Source organism: Panthera leo, chromosome F2, assembly GCF_018350215.1.
Source record: "Panthera leo isolate Ple1 chromosome F2, P.leo_Ple1_pat1.1, whole genome shotgun sequence".
NCBI lineage: Eukaryota > Metazoa > Chordata > Mammalia > Carnivora > Felidae > Panthera > Panthera leo.
Genome location: NC_056695.1, coordinates 45673183 through 45696068, shown reverse-complemented (window position 1 = coordinate 45696068; position 22886 = coordinate 45673183). Strand labels below are relative to the sequence as shown.

The 22886-nt window shown below is 36.6% G+C and overlaps 1 protein-coding gene across 1 annotated transcript in view; it reads right to left on the bottom strand.

Moving 5' to 3' along the window:
* VPS13B (vacuolar protein sorting 13 homolog B) overlaps positions 1–22886 on the bottom strand; it is a 795867-nt gene that overhangs the window by 191279 nt on the left and 581702 nt on the right. Inside the window, 1 exon segment of the mRNA XM_042923372.1 lies at positions 18934–19621. Within this exon segment, the coding sequence (XP_042779306.1) occupies positions 18934–19621 (688 nt within the window).

Here is a 22886-nt window from a genome sequence, read left to right as displayed (position 1 = left end):
GTCAATCACATCCCAAACATCTCATTTTGGTGTAAGAGCTTCAGCTGTCAAAGAAGAAGAAAAAATGGTTAAATTCACTGTATATAACCTTCACTGATTCATTTGTTTGTAAGTATACTAGTCACACAAGTACTTTATGGAGAAAGAGAAGCTCTCTCTACATTGGAATGATGAAACCATGTTTTTCAAAATCAGACCAAAGGAAAAGTCATTTCAAATCTTAACTTATATCATTTTTGAATGAAGGTAAAGTTTCTGTGCTCTGAGTTGCTGTTAACAGTTGTATAGTTGGATTTCTTTTCTTTCTTCTTCTTTTTTTAAACAGGATGTTGGAAACAAATTAAAGAAAAAAAGGCAAGCTTTTCAGCTTTAAAAAAAGGCAAATATATGTTCAAAGATGCAGTGGATTAGTACTACTTAGGGTCTATTTGATCTGTTTCAGAGTTTTACTGACATTACAATCACTTTTTACTGCTAGGCTTTTGAAGTTAACTTCAGTAGCTTTCTCATAACCTTCTTTAATGATAAAAATTGGTCAATCTTTTATTAGTCCCAATAATGACTAAATCTTGATTTTTTTCTGTTTTGACTTTCTGTTAGTGTGTATTTCTTACTTTTTTGGGTTTATGTAGTATATTCTTTAAGAAGTATTTTTTAGCTATTGGTGATGGCAAACTGAATTTGCTTTTTACTGCTTGGCAATCCAGTTTTTATTGAAATAGCTCTTTAAATAAAAACGACTGCTGCATCTTGGCATACAACGTAGTAGGCTTTAAAAAAAACTTCTAAATATTCACAGTTTTTCTTTAGTTTCAAGATTGTTTTACTCTCTCTGTTTTAATAGCCTCTGAATGTCAATTTTATAGGGATGTTCTTGCCATAGAGTCCATCTATTCCATTTTCAGTCGATTTGGGATGTGTTCTTAAAGTGTTATTTATTTTAAGTTTTATTGATTGGATTGCTTTCAAGAATAGCATTTACATACAGTGTATTATATTCAACATATGGCTATATAGTATTACTGTCATATGTGAACTGGGCATATAAATTCTGCCTTGGAATTTGTATTTCTTGACCTTATCATGTGATTCTTATGAAATATGGCACATATGAACCTTTATGTGATTTCAAAGAAAATAGTGAAAGCAATTGATCGTGACGTTAGATCTATGTGGTAAAGATCAAACACTAAGCTAGTGCATTCTTCTCTTTTTATACAATCAGTGAATTTAAAGCAGTGAGAATATGCATAGTAGATTCATTACATAGTAACACTATATTATTCTCTCTTTAAAATATAATGGTCAGGTGTCATGAAATGATAGCAAAAGTCTGTTGCTGGTCGGATCTACAATCAATTCAAAGGAGCTATGTAACTTGACAGGACCTGAGTGTCTACTTCTAGAATCTCACCTACGTAGCCATCATCAAGAAGCATTTATTATCAAGTAAATAGTACCGTGTTAGACTCGTAAGAGGAGGCATAGTTCTTCGTTATGAAGAGGACATAATCTAGAGAGAGAACAATGACCTCACAGAGAAAACAGACAGAAGTGATGTAACTAATGGACAGAGAAGAATTACACTGATGCAGAAATGTTAGTATGATGTGTAAAACTGGCAAGTAAAACTTAGGCTAAACCAAACAAGTTATAGGAATTACATATTCAAACTCATGTGACAGAAAAGGGATGTATCATTAATCTACAAAGAGTTCATATAATAAATATAGATATTAACCTAGAAAAATGGGTAGAGGAAAGAATAAGCAATTATTAAATGAATAAATTAATAAAGAAGCAATTAACAGATGAAGAAAACGAATGGCATATAAACATTATGAGATACTAAATCTTACTAATAATCAATGAAAAATATTTTTTTTAAATGTTTATTTTTGAGACAGAGAGAGACAGAGTGCAAGTGGGGGAGGGGCAGAGAGAGAGGGAGACACAGAATCTGAAACAGGCTCCAGGCTCTGAGCGGTCAGCACAGAGCCCGATGCGGGGCTCGAACCCACGGACTGTGAGATCATGTACTGAGCCGAAGTCGGATGCTCAACCGACTGAGCCACCCAGGCGCCCCAAAAATATTTTAAATAAGTAGAAATTTTCATCTATCAGATAGCCCAAGACTAAAAAGAACTGATAATGCCTGTGTAGTGTATGCATGCACACACACTGTAGAAATGTTAACCATAGCAAAAAGTAGAAAACAACCTGGAAGTCCATCAACAGACTAATGCTTAAATAAACAATGGTAATCCATACAGTTGTTTAGAAGAATCAAGAAGATCTACATGTACTGACATAGTAAGACATCCATTTTATATTGTTAGTAGTAAAAAGCAAAGTGGTTAAGCATCTTTTCATTTATTGGCCATTTGATTCCTCTTCTACAAAATATTTACTTACTCATTTTTCTATTAGTTTTTTTCTCTTGCTATATTATGAGTGTTAATAACGTTTGTCTGTCATACATAGCAAGTGCTTCCCCCTGGTACGGTAGTTGTCCTTGAAATACATTCTGATGCTTTCTGCATACATACTTTTTTTTATAGATGTGGTAAAAAAATCTAATTTTTATTTACTGGATTTATCCCTAGGTGATAATGTATTTTCCTATAGTTTCTTGAAACATTTTTAAGATTTCTGTTTTTACCTTGTTTAATCCTTCTAGAGAGTTTTATGAAAACTAAGAAAAATTTTCTGCCCAACAATCAACCATACACAAATTAAAAGAAGTAGTTTTTTATTTATCAGATCAGCATAAACTAAAAAGACTGATAATATCTTGTGTAGGGGAGAAGGAGAAATGGATCCTCCCATGTATGGTCAATGAGAGTGTAAATAAAGTATTTTTGCATGAGTAGGGGAGAGGGTTGAAAATGAGTGACTACCAAAATTCTCAATATCCATACTTTTTGTAATTAGAAAGGGCACATGTGGCACTCTATCTTAAAGAAATAAACCTAGCTGCACACATACATACACACTGGAGGATAATCACCTTTAAGATGATCCTAAGCACATAATGATATATAGACCTATGTTCACAGCTCAAAAAAAAAAAAAAAAAAAAGGATGACACACAAAATACCTAAAAGAAAAACTGAAGTGAAGGGGAGAGAAAAAAAAAAAAAACATTTCAAAGGAATAATATTTTGATGTTCTACCTTCATCAAGGTATAGATGGGGAAGCACAAGTTCTGATAATAAGAATGAGGGTTTTCCATGTAGGGGAGATAGGTTTCATGGAGGTTGCTTCTCTTTTCATAGAAGTTAGAGGGCCTGGCCATCTGGTACCCAGCCTTGGAAGCTACACTTACAATTACAGGGGCAATTACAGGGGGATAGGACTTACCAGAGATGAAATAAACAAACTGGCAATAATAGGAAGAAGAATGGGAAATAGGAATTTAAAAACATGGAAAAGTCTAGGAAACTTATCTAAAGAAGTCAAACTTTCAATGACTATTTTTCCTCACCCTCCCAAATTACTGGTTTAATGATATTATTGGGTTAATATGGCTATACAACTGGTTTAAAAGTACAGCTGTATTTATAGAGCTGACAGAGCAGAATAACAAATTAGGAACATCCAGGAAAATACAGGTTGCGTGGTTGATGGATATTGAATGTGTGACAGGAGAGAGGCTACTCTCCCAGTTTTAGCTAAAATCTCTACTTTGAATATGCCTCTAGTCACGTGGGTACAAGCCGCAGCAGCAGTAGCAGATCCATGAGAATCCCACAGAAAAAGCTCAGGTTTGCAAGTCACTATTTAATCCCTTATGGTTAGATGATGAGGGGCATGACTTTTAGACTTCCTCTAATATCTTCAATTTAACTTCTCCTTAATTCCATCATCAAGTCTGGAAAATGGGATTCATATTACACATTCCTCGGGGTCAATGTAGCTGGGAAAGCACCAAATAAATTAAGATTAAAGGAGTCTGTGAGTATAATGTAAATAGAGTGACAAGCAGCGATGACTACTTCATATGGAAGCTCCTTCAGACTTTGCTAGTTTTCTTCTCCATATTTATGAGACACCTATTTGAGCACAGGAAGCTCTCAAAAAAAGTAAGCTTCTGCTGCTGTAGATGAGCACATTTATGCTGTTGTCCCTAAGCCTAAGAAACAGGAGAAAGTAGTACCTTATTAGGAGTTGCAGAGTGGGGGAAATGGGTCCGAACAAATGACAAATTGCTCATAGCCATAAATCTTGTTGAAAGTCAGTAAGAATTCACTTCAATAAGGCATTGGTATTGACAAAGTTATATTATTTGTTTTTCTTCTGGACTGACCTGGCCTCCAAAAGAAAATACTTCATCATATCATGTCACAAAGAACACCCAAAGAGAAGATTCAGAAAGTTTCCAGTCTGTTCACAGATGGATCAAGATATTATTGGCTTTCACAGAGACTTGTTTCAGACTGTATTCTTTGTGCTTGTAGATTACTTTGCTCTTCTTCATAAACCTTCATTTCACTTAACTGCTTGGGAGGTCTTCCTCTGAATCTGATAAAAGTAGTCTTTGTACGGCTGCTCATTATTTTTTAAACCTCAGCAAATATTCACAGAGTTAAGTATGTTTTTGCATAACATTTAAATTATACAAAATATAATAAAATACAACATGATTCATTGTGACCAACTCAAAATGAAACTTGGAAAATAAACTCATTTATTTCCTTTGCAATCTTCTACTTAACAAAAAGTTTGTTTTCTAAGCTCATTCAGAGCAGCTGAATGCTACAAATTTTGTAAGCTTTATTCGATTCTACTTTATACTACTCTGTTTTGCTCTACTATGCGGCAGGAAATTTCTTTGTCATAATTAAGCTGAATTTTTATTGAGGCTCCAATGAGAATACATTTCCCCACAGATTTCAGTGATAATTTTCCCACTTTAAAGACGGACATAACACTGAATATTTAATGAAGTCCAGTCACTTTTACACCAGATATTTCTAAGTGTTAGCCATTGCAAAAATCAACGTTTCCATTTCTTTTGCCATGTGAATAAAGAACTTTGAATTTTAAAAATCCCAATGCCAGAAGGAGGAGTTGTTTATTTGAAAACTAAGCATCTCTTATAAAGAGGACTCGAAGGAGACTCTAAGCCACCATTATTTCTTCCTCACTCTCCCCATCTTCCCTAACAGTTGCTTTTATCAACCTCAGGTTTACAAAACAGTTGATAATCTGTGCCTCTTTCTGCTTTTTCTTAGCCACTTCTATGCTCAAGAACATTTCTATGAGGAGGAGGTTGGTTAAGGAAGGCAGAAAGCAAAGTTAGCCCAATGGTGACTTTCCCTGGCAGCTCCAGGCAGACTCTATTGTGGAAGATGCAAGTAACTGCAGTCACAATAATGTTTTTGCCCCTTTGATTCAGTGTTCTCATGGTACCTTTGTCTTTTACATTTTTGTGGAAAATGAGTGCTAATGCAAATATGGAGCAATGTCAAGGATACAAAATTTTCCTATGGTGGACAGTTCTTATAAACTTGTGGCACTGGAAGAAATGTTATTAATTGAAATTTGGGGGATGAGTGCTGAAAAATAAGCTTTTGATTAATGGGGTATCTCATTTTAACCATGTTTTCTCCAGTAGGTAAACAGTTTATCACCTTACTCCTGGCATTAGCTTCTTGCTGTTAATACAGCAAGATCCTGTTGGTGCTTGCAATCCTGGGTAATAAAATCCTGCTCTGTATTATCAACAACTTTTGAAATTACAGCATGCTTTCATTTGTAGTCCTGCAAATGTTATCATTCCTGAATCATTGATTAAAATTAATGTGTTCCCTAAACTACTATTGCAGATTTAAATTTCAGTAACTTTCTGCTTTGATGTCATATTGCACTGAGTTTCCTTTCTGACAGTAGTAGTACATGATCAAAATATCACAAGTTCCTCAGAAGCATAAAGTAAGTGCTTGTTATGATGTAGCACCGCAAATAGCCTCAAGATTTACTTCTGTCTTCATTTTATCAGTTCCAGAAAGTCCAGAAGGATCTAATGTTTGGTTTCTTAAAAGAAATAAGACTAGGCTTTTATTTGTTTTGTTTTTTTTGGTTTTTTTTTTTTGTTTTTTTGTTTTTTTGCAAAATCTTCAATGACGTGTTATGGGTTACAAGTATGCTGTAGTCTGCCACAGTTAATGAGCCCAGACCTGTCCTGGGCTGCCACAGAACCAAAGTGGCATGTATGGTGGCTTAGGGAGACTGGTTCTCTTTGGTCTGAGGTACACAGGGTTGTTAAGTTTACGAAAAAACGTTTACGTGACTTTTGATGAATTCTTGAGGGACAACTGGCAGATGATGGGATACTGTCATATAGAAGAGGTTTACAAAATGGTCTGTCATTGACTTAGGACTTACTGAACACAGACAGCCCTACTTTCATTGAGCTTTCTCACATTTTGTTCTATGGGAGAGTTTACATCAGTTTATAACACAGTAGAAAATTCAGGGTAATGAAAAGAACATGAACTTTGAGGCAGACAGATCTGGGTTTAAGTCCTGATTCCTTAAACTGGGTAAATTTAATTTTAACTTCACGGAGTCTCCAAAATGGGGACAGTCCACGAGATTGTGGGTTGTTGAGAATATTATATCAGATAATATATATAACATGGTTAGTACGGGACACGTCATGGTAAAAGTTCAATAACAGTTAATGTTTTGTTTCTAAAACACAAACTTTAAACAAAATACAGGAGTATGTATGTGTGGTGCTTTCAAGTGTCTACTCCTTCTAGTTTTTGTTTTTGCTTTTTAATTTTGAAAAATCTTTTTTTTATCACTGATCTGAATTAAGAGGAAGATAATGGGTAAAATATAAAACTCTTTGTTTATTAGTGGAAAGTATACCCAATTTTGATCTTAAAAACCAGTAATAAGTTTACTTATATTTAATTCTTAAAATTATTACTGAGGTTCAAAATACTTGTCAATGTACTTTACTTCTCTATTAAATTCTCCTGGCTGAGGAGAAATTATAGATCTGACAATTTCTCTGCACTGTGGTTCTGATAATTACCAAAATTATATTCTTCTGTTCTTTTCCACTCCTTAGAAATATTTGGCCAATGTATGAATCAAGGAAGTAAATAATCTGCAAACCAAACAGACTCTTTTCCATTTTTTAAACTAGAAGTTAGAGACTCCTTTTAGTAAGTCTGGGTATATCAACTTTTATACAAAGAAAAGACTGAAACGACACAATGTCCAATAAACATGGCTAGTGCATCAGAATTTAAATTTCACACAGCTTTCTTTTGTTAAGGAAGATCAAGCAGAGTTCACAGCCAGAGTAGAAAGGGAGGAAATACTTAAAGAAGAAGCAGAGTAGTAGGTGAGGGTTTAGAGATTCCCTACTCTCCCTTCCTCTCTCCAAGTTCCTGACAAGATGTTCCCAGATGGTCTTTTAGCTTAATCCTTTTGTGCCCAGCCAAGAATACACAAACGTGTTTCTTCATAGAACTTGAATAAAATTTAAAGCAACGTGTTTTTGGAGGATCTAGATCTATTTGCCTCTATCTATGAAATTAATATTGTTTAACCTCCAAAGGGACCTCTTTCAGAAGCCACTGTTGTGCTTGATTAGGCTGCACTCAACGGCTGGCAGTGTAACTCCCTGCAGTGAGAGGTCAGGATCAGAACAGTCACCTTTTGACCACTGTATATAAAAAAGGCAAAGCTACCTATAGACCTACTGGGTTTCTCCTATTTTCTATATTTCTTTATGATCCTTAGTTTAAACGGCATCTTTTTCCTCTTTTTTAATGTAGCCACAGAAGCAAATGTGGTCCATAAAACCCTCAAAATGCCTGAAAATTAAACTGTGAAGGAACCTAGATCCATAAAACACAGTAACAATTCACTGTCAGAACAGCAAACCCCCCAAGAAACCAATTCTAAATTGCTGTGGATGCAAAGTAAGTGCCGCCATGTCCTTGCTGATATCCAGGCATTTGGCTAACTCCATAAGCACTTTTTCCCATGCTCTGTCCCTTGTACGTACTAAGATTTGATAGGAAAGGGAAGAGGAAATTTCCTGGTTTGAAATTCCAAGCCTAGAGCCCAGAAGAGGAACAGGAAGGGTTAACGTGGCCGCTGGGATGTGTGATCATCAGTGCCCATTAGCTCTTACTTTTAGAACCAAGTCTTCCAAATCTTGCTAAAATAAAAGGAATTACAGGGGCGCCTGGGTGGCTCAGTCGGTTGAGCGTCCGACTTCAGCTCAGGTCACGATCTCGCGGTCCGTGAGTTCGAGCCCCGCGTCGGGCTCTGGGCTGATGGCTCAGAGCCTGAAGCTTGCTTCCGATTCTGTGTCTCCCTCTCTCTCTGCCCCTCCCCCGTTCATGCTCTGTCTCTCTCTGTCTCAAAAATAAATAAAGGTTAAAAAAATTAAAAAAAAAAGGAATTACATTACTTATATTTAATGATGCTAACTAGCAGATAATATGCAAAATATAATTTCAATGAATTCCTTTTAATTTATTTTCTGTGCTGCTTTGTGGTATTCTTACTCTCTTTTCTATTTGGTTGTTTTCATGTTAAATTCTAATGTGGGTTTCAGATGTTTTACATGACAACATTTCATTAAAATTCAATGCAAGTAAATATAGGGTGCTGTACAGAAAAAAATGTAGTCATATAAATCTATATATATCTGTAAGGAAGATCAAGTTAATCCCAATTTTAAACCTCTTGTCTGCTCTGAGCAAAGTCTTGGTTCTGTAACATTGAAAGCCAATTTAGTGGTTTTAAATGATTCCTTCCATTTCTCCTGTTAAGTAAATCCTGATGATCAAGATGGATGTCAAAAGGGCCAGAGCACTAGTCTTCCTCATGTTTAAAAAGATCCATTAAGCTCTTCCTTCTATTGCTAATAACTAAAGAAGCCCCACTTACAGTTGAACAATATTTCATAGTCCCAAGGCATTCATAGATATCTCACTTGGAGCTAAGATTAAACTATGAAACTACAGAGACCAGATATTATTACACCCATTTTAGAGATAATGAAACTAAAGCACCAAGTTTAGTTATTTGCATCAAAGAATCTTGGCTAATGAGTCAAGACTAAAAGTCAAAGTTTCTAATTTCCCTTCCAATATCCTTCCCTGTATGTTAACTCTCTCTACTGCCTGGGTCACATCTTTTGGTTTTTTTGTTTTTTGTTTTGGTTAATGTTTATTTATTTTTGATAGAGACGGAGTGTGAGTGGGGTGGGGGGGGGGAGAGAGAAAGAGAGAGGGAGAGAGAGGGAGAGAGAGAAGACATAGAATCTGAAGCAGGCTCCAGGCTGTCAGCACAGAGCCTGATGTGGGGCTTGAACTCATGGACCATGAGATCATGACCTGAGCTGAAGTCAGACGCTTAACTGACTGAGCCACCCAGGCACCCCTGGGTCACATCTTATTTAACTTTCTCCCCACAACTCTCCCTGAGAGATGCTCTAGAGTTCCTCTCATTTAAGAGAACCACTTAGTGGCTGATTTCTGTCAATGTAATAATTTCACTTCGTATTACTGGCCGGCAAGAAATGTTCCCAGCAGCTAAATTTTCAGATAAATGTTCAAGTTGTGATCATTATGACATTAAAGTCACAGGTTAATTCTAAGCCTTTCCAGAGACATTAGCAAAACCTTTAGTTCTGAAGAGACATGTAATTCAATCCTTCTCTTTTAGTCACAATAACTAAATGAAATCAAGATATGATTTATGAGGTGTAAGAAGGCAGTTTATGATTTTCCAACTGTTGGTTTACTCAGATGTCTCTGGCACATTTTCTGCAGACCTATTCATGAAAGGGTAAAGAAGCCAATTACTGTAACTGAAAATTTTCAAACTACACAATAGCTATAAATTGAACTAAAATGACGTGAATGCTTTTGGCTGATTACAACCACTATTTTTAAACTCAGCTTAAAGATGTTAACAGTGATGATAAAAACAACAACAACAGTATTAACACATACGGAGCTCTGTGCTACACACTCAGCTAAGAGCTTCATATACATCATTTCATTCTCACATCAACTCTAGCAGATCACTACCAGTGTTCCCCCTGTATTCTAGATAAGGGGTCAAGGCTTAGAAAGAGGAAATAACTTGCCCAAGATCACACGGTTGTTAAGAAGCAGAGCTGGGATTAGAACTCAGGACTGGCTGACTCCAAATCTTGAGCTCTTATTGAACTCTTCCATGTTTGCCTCTTAATTAGAGCTGAAGTCATAGATGCAAACTTGTATAAAACTTTAAAATGTAGGAGGTCTCCTATACTAGAGATACCATGTTGTGGATAGTTCTGTCATACACAGAAGTGTGTTATTACCCACTCTTTCAGTACGGATTCTAATCAACTTTAATTTCTCTATTTTAGTCTAGCTGATGCCTGAAAAATTACAATAAGTAAAGAAGTTGCGGGAGAGATGAGGTAATTGTCTTCAAATTGGTTTGTGGGTTCCTGGCAAACAATGAGTAACAAGCTACTGGACTGTCTGTGTGCTGAGGAAGTACGGGGGTTGGTTAAATTTCCTCAGAATGGTTCAACTCCTTTACAATTGACCAGATGGCACAGTCATTTCTTCAAAAACAAACAAAAAGCCCCAAACAAACAAGAAGAAAAATGACTTTTTAAGTCTGCCTTGGGCTGCATAGTCAAGATATGAGGCAACTTCAAATCTGGATTCCATTACCTTAAACAAAATAAATACCAATTTTTAAATATTTATAAACACAACTAATACGATTATGTTAAAAACAACTACATTCATCTTTATTTAAATGAGAACTGCCAATATTACAGCTGCTACATATAAAGGTGCTGGCAGAAGATCTCGTTTCTGTTAGATGTTGCTTCAGGTAAGAGGGACATGGAAAAGCCCACTGACACATTATTTTAATATTTTAAAAAGAAACTTGTTAACTTGCAGATGTACTGTCTACCTGGACTGAATGGAAGATCATTTATAGGTTACTATAAATATCAAGAGTCATAAAAGAAATGCAAGTTGATAATTTAGGCTTTAGATAATCTGCTGTTATTTAAACTAGGGCAAGTAAAGCAAATGACCACATATATATATATATATATATATATATATATATATATATATATATATATATATACACACACACACACACACACACATTTGCAGGTAGAGCTGGCATAATTTAAGATCACTAAATTATGCAGACTGGCGATGATGCTTTATTAATCTTTCAAAATTATAAGCAGTTGTCACCGGTTCTATATCACTTCAGGTTTCTAAAAAAAAAAGAGGCAGGTATAGGTATAAATATAGATTCCATTTATCATGTATTCTGGGTAGCCTCTCATAGAATTTAGGTTTTTAAATATGTATATGCATAAGTGGTATATATAATATACACACGTGTATTTATCAGTCACATGTGCTGAGAAGGCAGACTGACATGAGGGACAATGAATTTCACAGCATTTCTTCTTCTAATTTGATTTTATAATATATGAAAGGATATCCCTCAGGAACAGAGAAAGAGAACACTATTACCACCCTTTGAGTATGTGGACATGTTCTTTGCTTAACGGTGACATGTGCAGAATCAAGTTAATGCTGACAACTCCCTGGGAGCAGTTTATTCATTACAGCATATTAACCGATCTGTGTCACAGATGTAAAGATATTAAAATATCACTTTTGGAGGAAATCCTGTATTAAGTTTCTCAGAAGACCATGTCTCTGCTAATAGACTAGATAATAATTTTATTATTTTAAAATTGAAGGACGTCTGGTGCCAGGCAAAGTTGTAATAAGCTCACTTCAACTTAACTCTCATGCTGCTTACAATAAAAAACTTGAGAGAGAAAATACAAAAAACAAAAGGCCTGAGGGCTCTAAAAAGCAAACAAGAACAATGTAGACTGGGGAGGAGAGTCGAACTTGCAGATAGGACTGCTACGGTGGTGTTTCTCAATTTGTTTTGTTTTTCCTCTTTTCTCTCACAACTTTGACTTGAAAGTGAGTCTTGGGTTGTGGTGCACAGTGATGGCAAGAACAGTCAAACGTCCTTATGTCTGGGAATTAAGGCCTCTGTGATTTCAAGAGTGTAGGAAAAGCCTGCTGTCTTTTATACTTCTTTTTTGTCTCCTGGTTTTGCCCCAAGGGTGGCTACAGTGTGTGTGTATGTGGGGGATGGGGGCAGGTCCTGCAGTGGCTGTGCTGTGTTAGCAGCGTCAAAGCATTTAAGACTTTAGCAGGTATTATAACTATGTTTCATGAGGTAAGGTAAACGTGCTTAAAATGAGTGGAGATATAGAAGTTCTCAAAAGAGAAACAGAAACTATAGAAAAGAACCAAATAAAAATTTTAGAACCGGAAAATTCAATAGAAATTATCTAATATGAAGAACAGAGAAGAAAAAAGAAAATAGGAAAAAACAAACAAAAAAAAGAATGGAGTCTCAGGGATCTGTGGAATAATATAAAAACTTTAATGCTGGTGTCCAAAAAAGATTGGTGCAGAAAAACATTTAAAGAAATAATAGCTTAAAAGTTCCCAAATTTAGTTTTAGAAAGCATACAGTTACAGAGTTAAGGAGGCCAGAAAACCTCAAACAGGATAAATTCAAAGAAATCAAGCCCAGACACATTATAATCAACCTATAGAAAATCAAATATCACGAAAAAAATCTTGAAAGCACCTAGAGAAAATCAACACGTTACATATACAGAAACAATGACTGTGATTACCATGGATTTCTCATCAGAAAGCACAGAGGGAAGAAAACAGTGGAACAATATGTCTAAAGACCCCACTGGAAAAAACTATTAGAAGTAATGAAGTCAGTAACATTTCAAGATAAAAAAATATATAAAAATGTGTATGTGTTATGTTTCTATACACTAAAAATGAAAGCAGCAAAAAGAGAAATCAAGAAAACAATCTCATTTACAAATGCATACAAAAGAATAAAGTACCTAGGAATAAATTTAACCAAGGAGGTAAAAGACCTGTATATCGTAAACTATAAGACACTGATGAAAAAAACTGAAGATGATGCAAATAAATGGAAAGATATTCCATGCTCACAGACTAGATGGATTAATATTATTAAAATTCCATAATCCCCAAAGCAATCTGCAGATTCAATGCAATTCCTATCAAAATTCCAATGACATTTTCACAGAACAAATAATCCTCAAATTTGTATGGGACTACAAAAGACCCCGAACAGCCAAAGCAATCCTGAGAAAGGAGAACAAAGCCAGAAGTATCAGGGTCCCTGATTTCAAACTATACTACAAAACTACAGTAATGAAAACAGTATGGCATTGGCATAAAAATAGGCACATAGATCAATGGAACAGAATAAAAACCCCACACATGTATGTTCAAGTAACGTTCAACAAAGGAGGTAAGAATATACAATCGGGAAATGATAGTCTTTTTAGTAAATTGTGTTGGAAAAATTGGACAGCTAGGTGCAAAAGAATGAAACTAAACCACTATCTTACACCATGTAAAAATCAATTCAAAACAGAGTAGACTTCCATGTAAGACCTGATATTATTAAATTCCTGGAAGAAAACATAGGCGGTAAGCTCCTTGATATCAGTCTTAGTGATGTCTTTTTTGATCTGACTCCAGAAACAAGTGAAACAAGAACAAAAATAAACAAAGGCCTAACTACATCAAGCTAGAAAGTTTCTGCACAATGAAGGAAATCATCAACAAACTAAAAAAACAACCTACTGAATGGGAGAAGACATTTGTCAATGATATGTCCAATCAGGGGTTAATAGCCAAAATACATAAAAACTCTTATAATTTCACAAAAAAGCAAATAATCTTTTTATGATATGGGCAGAGGATCTGAACAGACATTTTCCTAAGAAGACATACAGATGGCCAACAGGCATATGAAAAGATCCTCACCATCATTAATCATCGGGGTAATGAAAATCAAAACCACAATGAGATATCACTTCACACCGTGGGAATGGTTATTATCAAAAAGACAAGAGGGGCGCCTGGGTGGCTTAGTCAGTTAAACAACTGACTTCGGCTCGGGTCATGATCTCACGGTTTGTGAGTTCAAGCCCCGCATCAGGCTCTGTGCTGACAGCTCAGAGCCTGGAGCCTGCTTTGGATTCTGTGTCTCCCTCTCTCTCTGCCTCTTCCCTGCTCATTCTCTGTCTCTATCTGACTCTCAAAAATAAATAAACATTAAAAAAAAAAAAAAGACAAGAAATGACTAGTGTTAGTGATGATGTGGAGAAAAGGGAACCTTTGTCCACTGTTAGTGGGAATGTAAATTGGTGCAGCCACTATGGAAAACAGCATGAAGGTTCTCAAAAAGTTAGAGCTACCATTTGGGGCATCTGGGTGGTTCATGATCTCATGCTTTCTAAGTTCAAGCCCACGTCAGGCTCTGCACTGACAGCATGGAGCCTGCTTGGGATTCTCTCTCTCTGCTCCCTCCCCCGACTCACGCTCTCTCTCTCTCTCAAAATATATAAATAAACTTTTAAAAAAAGTTAGAGCTACCATATATATACACACACCCCACCCACACACTGAAATACTATTCAGCCATTAAAATGAATGAAATCTTGCTACTTGTGACAACATGGATAGACCTGGAGGGCTATTACGCAAAGTGAAATAAATCAAGCAGAGAAAGACAAATATCATATAATTTTACTTATATGTGGGATATAAAAAACAAAACAAAATAAAACCTAGACTCATAGATACAGAGAATAGGCTGGCAGCTGCAGAGGGCAGGGAGGTTGGGAGGGCCCTAATGGGTGAAGGAAATTAAGAAGTACAAACTTCCAGTTATAAAATAAATTAAGTAATGGGGATATAATATACAGCGTGGGGAATATATTCAACAAAACTGGATTAACTTTGTAAGGTGACAGATGGTAACGACTTACTATGGTGACCATTTCACAATGTAAACAAATGTCGAATCACTATGTTTTTATACCTGAAACTAATACTGTATGCCAATTATATCTCAATAAATAGAGTATAAATATGGCAGAAAGATGTAATATGTTATCTCTTTCATTTTTAACTTATGATGGCTTTAACTTTTTCTGGATCTTTCTTAGAAAGTTAGCTTCATGATCACACCCCTTTTTATCCTTCCAATCAAGACACTGCAATGACTCTTTCACTTTAGAATCCAGAAATGAAACCGGCCACCTCAACTTTTCTCCTCCCCCTGAATGTTAACATTATAGGCATTCTTATCTTTCTCTTTTTTCTTACCCACATGATTACAGGGCTTCAAAAGAATCCTGAACATGGAACAGAACAGTCTTTTCTTTAGGATGGAAAAGTGCTACAACAAGTGTTCCTAGCTTACTAAATTGATAATGGGACTTGTACAGTTCACTCAAATGGACCAACTTAAAACAGAAATTCCCTGGATCAGCTTTAAAAAATAACTTCATTAATATTTAATAAAATTTATGCATTTAAAACACTGAATAAACGAATTAGTGCTCCACTAGAATGTCAAAAGAAAATCTGCATCTTTAAGACAAGTCAGAATACATTTTATTCTTATAGGGTACTCACAGAAGTCAACTCCCTGAGGCCAAAGCAGTATAAATATTTTTAGAAAGGTGAGTATGGGAAGATGAATTCCAAATTAGAGAATAATGAAGCTTTAGAACTGGAATGGACCTTGTTAGTATCTATTATAATCACCACATTTTACAAATAAGAAAACAGAAACTCGAGAAAGTAAATTGCCTGGTTAAGATCACCCTGCTAATTACTGGCAAAGCTAATATTAAATTCCTGGTTCCCAGTTTGGTAATCTTTTTGCTGTATAATCATAATAGCTAAAGCAGTAGAAGTGAACATTTATTCGGGCCTACTAGCTGCTTGACTCAATGTTAAGTACTTTCATGAATTACCTATTTTCAGTTTTACAACTGCCCTATAGATAGGTATACATCTTGTAAATAACAGAGCTAGAATTAAAACTTAGGTTTGTCATAATACCAGAGAGGCAGTACTGTGTAGTCATATCACGACACATTTAACATACAAAAATCCACCAGTTAAAACATTACAGAGGGAACCATTTGCATATCCTGGCCTGGACAATGAAGGCTGACAGAGAATTGTGGATTCACGTCTTTCTCTTTATGCCAGGGATCCACTGAGAGACCAGACTTAACAAGTCCAATAAATCTTGTTTTGAATTTTAGTTCTGCTTATTGCTATGTCTGTAATCGTGGACAAGTTACTTAACTTCTGCACACTTTAGTTTCCTCTTCTTTAAGATGGGATTATATATAGCATTTCATATAGAGTTGTTACAAGGATTAAATGAGAAAATACATTTAAAGAAATTAGTACACTGGCACAGAATGAACATCCAATAAATGCTAGTTGCTTCTTTTTAATTTTTTTAGCTATCATATTTTAACTACTTACTTTCTGATAAAATTCATTAAAAAAATTTTTTTTAACGTTTATTTATTTTTGAGAGAGACAGAGACAGAATGCGAGTGGGTTAGGGGCAGAGAGACAGGGAGACACAGAATCTGAAGCAGGCTCCAGGTTCCGAGCTGTCAGCACAGAGCCCAACGCAGGGCTCGAACTCATGGGCTGTGAGATCATGACTTGAGCTGAAGTCAGATGCTTAACTGACTGAGCCACCCAGGCGCCCCATGATAAAATTCATTTTTAAGAAATGTGATAATTTATATTGATAATTCTTTTTTGGGGTAATGTAAATGTCCAAGTAGACACATTTTGTGTAAAGAAAGGCATCTACAAGAATATTATGCAAAGGATGCTCCTTAGAAGGTATGTAAACCTTTTTCCTCCCACATAGGACCCCCCTGTAGTGAACTGGCCCATCATCTTCACTCTAAGCTTCATCTACAGAATTTGGGTTCCATGTTGGTCTACATACAAGGATTTTTAATTTTTTTTTTAAATTCTTAACATTATTTTTAAGATTTTATTTTTAAGCAATCTCTAAACCCGGCATAGGGCTCAAACTCACAACCCTGAGATCCAGAGTCACATGCTCCACTGACTAAGCCAGCCAGGCACCCCCAAGGAGTTTTTTAAACAAAAAATACCTTATTATTTCAACCTAAGAACTGATTATAATTCAAATGCACAGCTTTGATATGAGCCCTGATAATTTCACTGAACTCAGTATCAGTATTTCGTAGTAGAGGCCACTGAAGCTACCAGCCTATAAGCAACTATGGCTGAAAGAACTTAAGGAGTGCCTTGGAATTAAGACTTATTTTCCCATTCCTGCACATAGTTTTGGCCAATGCTAAGCAGACTCCCAAACAGGTATCAGGTATAAAGGCATGAGTCCTTGAATCACATGAGACATCAATCACAGTACCATTCCCATCTTCAGTGCCCCTGATGGACCTATTGTATTTCCTATTGTATTATGTACTCAGTAAATGAGAACGTGTTTGAGGAAGGGACGTAGTGGTTACTGGCAAATGCTTAAAAACTGGCTTTCAGAGCAGGAGAGCTGACTGACAGCATTTGCCCATCGATGTGGCTAAATATTCTCACCATCGCCGATTTAAACTACCAGTGGTTTAACAACTATCTTTCAAAGTTCCTAAAAACTTAACGATTGGCTCTTGCAAGCCAGTCTGAGCTAGTTCCAGCAGCACATCAATGGACAGAAGGCTAGGATGCAGTCTAGGAGGTAACCCTAGGTTGTTCTTCCTTAGCAACTGGCTAGTTACCCTTTTCCAAAGTAGAGGACTTGTACTACACTTGAGCAAGAGCCAAGGGCTCCTCTGACCCTACTTCCTTGGCCTGAAATGAATCCTAATCCTCACACCTGCCATCTACTCTCCAGGAGCCTGCTGTGTAAAATGGTTCTCCTTTATGCTAAGAACAAACCAGCTTGACTTCCAGATTGGACAAATTCTCCAAATGCCTCACTGCTGGCTTCCATCTGCTAGATGGGACCACCTGATAGCAATAAAAATGCCTGATTTATACCTGAGCTTGCTAGGACCTTCTTCCAGTACTGAATCTTAGATGGCCAGCTACCCCTTCCAGTTCTACAGCCAAATCTCCGATTCTACCTCAACACAGGGAAAAAGTCTCTATACTCTGACCCCGTTTCCATTAGCCCTTGTTACTATCAGCGATTATGTTTTAAATCCAAACCCCTGATCACTTCCTACTCTTAAAAGGCAACAAGCTTCAGAAGTTCAATATAATTATTATAATGTAGGAGGATGCTCTCTGGTTATAAGAAAGGTATGGATGGAGAAACAAGAGCCAATTGGCAAATAGCACTAATAAATGTGTTTCTTATACACGTACAAACATCTTTAAATGATCTTACCTTACTCATAAACTTTCTCAAATACATTTAATATAATGCTGTTACAGCAAGATGATTAGATCAAAAGAATACCAAAACAATAAACTTCATTTTCTAAGGTTTTTTTTTCCTTTCATCCAATGGACTTTCTGTTTACAACAGCCCCTTTTCCTCTTGTTTTGTTTTCAACCTGAACAGCTGCATTAATATGGAAAGCATACCCAGGGGCCATTAATATGAAAAAAAGCTTTACTTCCCAATCACTGGAAATTCTTAAGCATTTCTATAGGCCAGAAAGAACCCCTGTTTCGTTCAGCTCTTGAAAAAAGAAATGAATATTCAGAGGCACGGTAAGAACACTGGGGCTAAACCTTGATACATTTCAAACATTTACTTAAACATGATTCAGCTGTGGGACGTGAACTTTACATATTTACATATTCCGCAGAGAAAAGGAGTCTCGTCTGGTCTGCCAGCTGTTTTCTGTTTGATCAAGCTTGATACCTTGGGAATAAAACTCACTATGTAGTAGTAGTAGTTATTAGCACTCCAGTAAAGCTGAAGACTCTTACCTGTACATTTGTAATCAGAGGCTACCCCTTTAAGCACAGCGTCAAAAATGGACATTTCCACTCTCTGCTTTCTGTGGTGACAACTTAGAAGCAAGGAAGGCTGGGACACAATAAAGTACAAAAAAGGTTCCAGCTGCAAGTCACCGGCTCCTCTTCGTCCAGGCTGCCGAACGATAGTTATACCAAGTGCCTGTCTAGCAGATGACCTCGTGGATGCATGAAGGCTTTCGAGAGAGATGACCCCTATTTTCTTCCCCGAAGGAAAAGATACGCTGCTGCTCAAGAGATCTTCTGCTGTTACGGTAGAAATACATGGCTGGCTGGGCTTAGCAACATCTGAATCAACTTCTGGGAGATTTAATGAACTCTTGCCTGGTTTTTCATCATCCTTATGTTCTTGGGATTTTGATTTGGGTATGGCCGTACAGGAATAGGTCATTAGTGAGATTCTACTTGCGGTAATAAATACGTCAAAGGGAATAAAATTGAGATTTTTTACAATTGATGACTGGCGTGAGGGACGGGCGATGCGATGCTGACTGGTACCGCTGTGCTGCTCTATTTGTACTATTCTGATCTTAACGCTGTCACTGCCAATTCCACTATCCTGAGCACCACTGTACCGAGATGAGGTTTCAGCCACGTTTCCATCAAACGTATCCATTTTTTTCTGTTCTTGCTTAGAGATCTGTAAGGAAAAATAAAATATTTTAAACTAGTTACATCCCAAGTGTTATTATATAAAGGACGTTATATAAATATGTTGTTAAAATGGCTCTAGTATTACCTATATCAGAGTAATCCTAAAAATCAAGTAACCATTCAAAAAAATTATTCATATTAAAATGCCGAGGAAATACTTGAGAAAAAGCATCAAATGTGCAATTTCTATTATTAACATACACCTTTGAGTATATTTTGAGTCAGACTTCCTGTCTCTGGACTGATACTAACAGTAGTATGGATTTAAAAATGCCTCTTTAAAGAATATATTAGTCTTCTTGACAGTGATTTTTTTTCAAGTAGTGTAATAAACTCGTATTTCCAAATCATGATTACTATCGGTTGAAATTCTATTTTAGGTAGAAGTAGCTTATACTGTTTACCCTTGTCATTACAGAATTAATTTATAAGTTTTTGGATAGGAGGAAAGAGAGGGAAAAGTCAGCAGTCTTAAATTATGAAGGAAAAGAAAAGTAAAATAAAGTGTATTTTATTAAAAATGAAGTTCATTTTTCTCTACAATAGGACTTGAGCCAAGAGTATATATAAGTGATTAAGCAAAATACAAGTAAGTAAAGCCCCTGAAGGTGGATTCTTCTTTTGTGCACTAAAGGCTACTTACTCTCAAAAATTTCCATCCACCACTCCCTGTGTGGAGAACAAAGGACAATTTGGTGGCAGCGGCAGTTCCCATCACTGTGGCAGCACAGCACCGAGATCTCTAGTTTGCTCCTCTGCTCCCCTTTCTTAGGTCCTGCCAACCATCAGTTTGTGAGATGCTACTCGAGACCTAGATGTTTCATTTGCTTTTTTATCCAAGTAACACAGATTCATTAAAGAAGCCATGGACAATCTGAGGAAAAACCCAAATCCTCCCGACTATCACTTATCACCAAACATGACCAATGGTAATATTTTAGTGTACTTCCTTTCAGTATTTTTTTCTCCACCTGTACAAAGGTCCCCCCTGCCTTCGGTCCCCTTATGGTTATGATCATACCATAGAGACAAAGTATATCCCAGTTTTTAAAAATGCTAATATACTCTTCATAAATGCTGTTTTAAAAGGCTGCATAATATTTCATTTAGTGTTAGGAACATTTGTTCAACCATTTTCATATCATTGAACATTTCAGGTTAAAAAAAATTTTTTTTTAATGTTTATTTATTTTTGAGAGAGACAGAGACAGAATGCAAGTGGGTTAGGGGCAGAGAGAGAGGGAGACACAGAATCCAAAGCAGGCTCCAGGCTCTGAGCTGTCAGCACAGAGCCTGATGTGGGGCTCGAACTCACGAGCTGTGAGATCATGACCTGAGCCGAAGTCAGAGGCTAGACCGACTGAGCCACCTAGGCGCCCCAGAACACTCCAGTTTTTAATTTTTGTCAATAAACATATGTGGAAAAACACTTAGTATTTCCTTAGAAAAGGCTCTTAAAAGTGGAATTACTAGGTAAATGGTATAAAAAAGTTTACGGTTACTGAATATTGTCAACACCCTTCCAAAAAGGCTAAATTAATTTATATTAGCACCAGCAATGGAAAAATACTCCCCAATGTACTGGGTATTGCTTATCATTTCTTAGGCTTCTTTAATTTAATTGATAAATATAGTATCATTTTTCCACATGGTACAAATTATTATGAGTTGCTTATGAAAATGTTGAAGGCTGTTAACTAATTCAAGACAGTGATGTAAGAGTCACTAGAATTTTATTTTATTTTTTTCATTAGATTTTTAAAAATATTTCTTGCAAGTTGATTTTAAAATAGCTGAAGGAGACATATTGTTATCAAAGTCCAACAAGAACTATCTGAAGCAAAAACAACTTAACCCTGTTTTTTTTTTTAAATTTTCTTTTAACGTTTATTTATTTTTAAGACAGAGAGAGACAGAGCATGAATGGGGGAGGGGCAGAGAGAGAGGGAGACACAGAATTGGAAGCAGGCTCCAGGCTCTGAGCCATCAGCCCAGAGCCCGACGCGGGGCTCGAACTCACAGACTGCGAGATCGTGACCTGAGCTGAAGTCGGACGCTTAACCGACTGAGCCACCCAGGCGCCCCTTAACCCTGTTCTTTGAAGGTACCATGTACTCTTAAACCATTCTATCTGTGTGGTGCTCTTTCCTGCCTGGAGAGCCCCTTCTGAGCTCCTGGTAGCTGGCAAATATTTAGCTATCCATCAAGACTCAGAACAAATGACACTTGTCTGAGAATTATTCTCTCATTCTTTTTCTGCTTGGTGATCCTAGCACTTTACACATACTTCGATTTCTTCTCCTAAAATGTTCTGTGGTGGCAGTATTAGATAGTGTTAAAATATTTATAGGCTTTACAGGCAGATGGCTGTGGGGTCAAGTCCAATACCTTCTGACTGTAGGATTCTGGACAAGGTACAAACCTCTCTAAGGCTACATAACCTCATCTGTAAAATAGGGATATTAAATTTGACCTCAAAGGGTTTGAAGATTCAATGAGCTAATTTGCCTACAGAGGTCAGCATAGTGTCTGGTATACAGTAAGCACCTAATAATGGGCAGCTGCCGTATGCCTGTCTCTTTTACCAGGTAAAGGACTGTTGGAGGGACTCAGCCATGTCACTTGGCTTCTATCTATCACTAGGGATTAGTGCAGAGCCTGACATATTGAAGAGAAGATCCAGAAATGTTTGAGGATATGTTAGTTTCTGACAGAATAAGAAATGAAAAAAATTGCTCTGCAGACTAGAAATACATGATTGTTAGTATATAAACACGTGGACACAGACCTCCCCATATACTGTTCTCTTTAAGGTCTTTCCCAATATATTCATGGGCTCTTTCCTGATCTGCACTCTACCTTGTGAGCTGACCATACTTCGCGCAATCCTCACAGTCTCTGCTGGGTGCTCAACCTCACGCTGGGGACATTCACATCCAACCAACAAAGTTGCTGCAGCACTAAATGAGTTAATGTGTTCAACACACACAGCAGCATGCAATTAAGGGTAAGTTAAAAAAAAGAAGTCCCCTTCTTTGCGAAGACTTCCTCAACCCTACCAGATGGTGCCAGTCTTACCAGCTTTTGCAATTTTGTAACAAACTAATATTATCTTAGCACTTTTCACACTGTGTTCTGTCTCAGAGCAATTCAATGTAAGCCACTGAAAATAAAAAAAATAAGATACCACTCACTGAGTACGTTTGTTATTTGCCAAATGTTAGCACACACATACATTTTCTATACCAAGT